The 1,496-nt window shown below is 37.9% G+C and overlaps 1 protein-coding gene across 1 annotated transcript in view; it reads right to left on the reverse strand.

Moving 5' to 3' along the window:
- Positions 1–1,138, reverse strand: part of LOC114888669 (AP-1 complex subunit beta-1) — a 75,586-nt gene extending 74,448 nt beyond the window's left edge. The window contains exon 1 of the mRNA XM_029210923.1: positions 49–1,138. Coding sequence (XP_029066756.1) covers positions 49–52 — 4 coding nt within the window. The 5' untranslated portion in view covers positions 53–1,138. The remainder of the gene's footprint in view (positions 1–48) is intronic.
- Between the last annotated feature and the right edge of the window lie 358 nt (positions 1,139–1,496).

Genomic DNA, 1,496 nt, shown 5'->3' on the forward strand with positions numbered 1-1,496 from the left:
ACTCATCTGCATTGTCAATTCTTTCAGCATATTCTCCCACAATCCAAATCATAGCTGCTCGAGCGTCTGGCTCATCCAGTGAGTCTAAGTTCTCACACAAAGTGGCAATGATACTTTCATACCTGATATAACAAAATGGACTATGGTTACTGAAGGCAAAACTGAGAAGTATATTTAACAATGAAGCCTAAAAAGCAAAAAACCATGGACAAGGTACCCTAAACCACCACCAAACTACAAAGACTTTTAGCCAAGAGAATGTACAGGCTTTAAAGCCAGAAAATTATAAATGTCTTCAATTTTCCTTCAATTATGTTTTAATAACTAGACCATAAATCTTTGTAAAAGCTTATCAGATACTCTTTTCACAAGGAAAAACTAACCTATGGTTTAAGATAATACCACTACCTTACATTTCTCACAGTGTTTCTCATAACTAGATCAGAGAATTTTCCTATTACTTCATTTTACCTTCATCGTAGAGGAACAGAAATCCCACTTTACTATTAGGAAAATGGAGTCAGACAACAATAGCATCCAGAAACAGTAATTTTGTCTCTTATCCACCTATCTCTGCTTTCTATAGAGATCTTTATGTTCCTTCCTCCCAAGGCACCCACACTAATGACCTGTTTTTCTAAAGAAATAAGCAATTCGAGTACAGGTCTATAGCTCTCATTCTTTACCATGTTAAATCCATCTCCTTGGCTAATGTGGTTTTTTTTTTTTTTGCGGTACGCGGGCCTCTCCCGTTGCGGAGCACAGGCTCCGGACGCGCAGGCTCAGCGGCCGTGGCTCACGGGCCCAGCAGCTCCACGGCATGTGGGATCTTCCCGGACCGGGGCACAAACCCGTGTCCCCTGCATCGGCAGGCGGACTCTCAACCACTGCGCCACCAGGGAAGCCCGGCTAATGTAGTTTTAAACATCAGAATGAAATTGTATAATAAATGAGATATGGACAACCGAATAATACACTTAATTGTTTGCCCTATTTCCACTGATTAAACCAGGTTCTCGATAATGCTTTCTTAAAATTAAGCTATCATAATCCCTCAGTAATACAAACCAGAAATGGACACATTTCTTTACCAAGCATATTAAAGATATACACCTCCACACTTAATCAAGAAGTTTAGAAACCCAACCCTCCTCTTTCCTGGGAGAGTGGTAGAAGTATATGATCCTTTTTCCAAAAATACCATTTCTAGAATTCAAAATATATATATATATATATACACAGTATATATAATGCTTAATAAACCACTACCTTATTAAAATATTTCTTCCAATTCTGAGCCCACCACTGAGCTAACTAACTGTAAGTCACTTCATTTCACATTATCTTTAACGATAATCAGAAGCCTTAGCACAGTTCATCTCTATGATTATAAGGTAAAATGAGATTTAGGATGCTTATAAGATCTGCTCTTATTTCACTCTTTCAGAGTCCTTAATTGTTTGCCTTCAAAAGCAAATCTGAAAAAGTATTTTTGT

This window comes from Monodon monoceros, unplaced genomic scaffold (genome assembly GCF_005190385.1).
Source record: "Monodon monoceros isolate NGI ecotype Baffin Bay Population unplaced genomic scaffold, NGI_Narwhal_1 Super_Scaffold_9, whole genome shotgun sequence".
Taxonomy (NCBI): Eukaryota; Metazoa; Chordata; class Mammalia; order Artiodactyla; family Monodontidae; genus Monodon; species Monodon monoceros.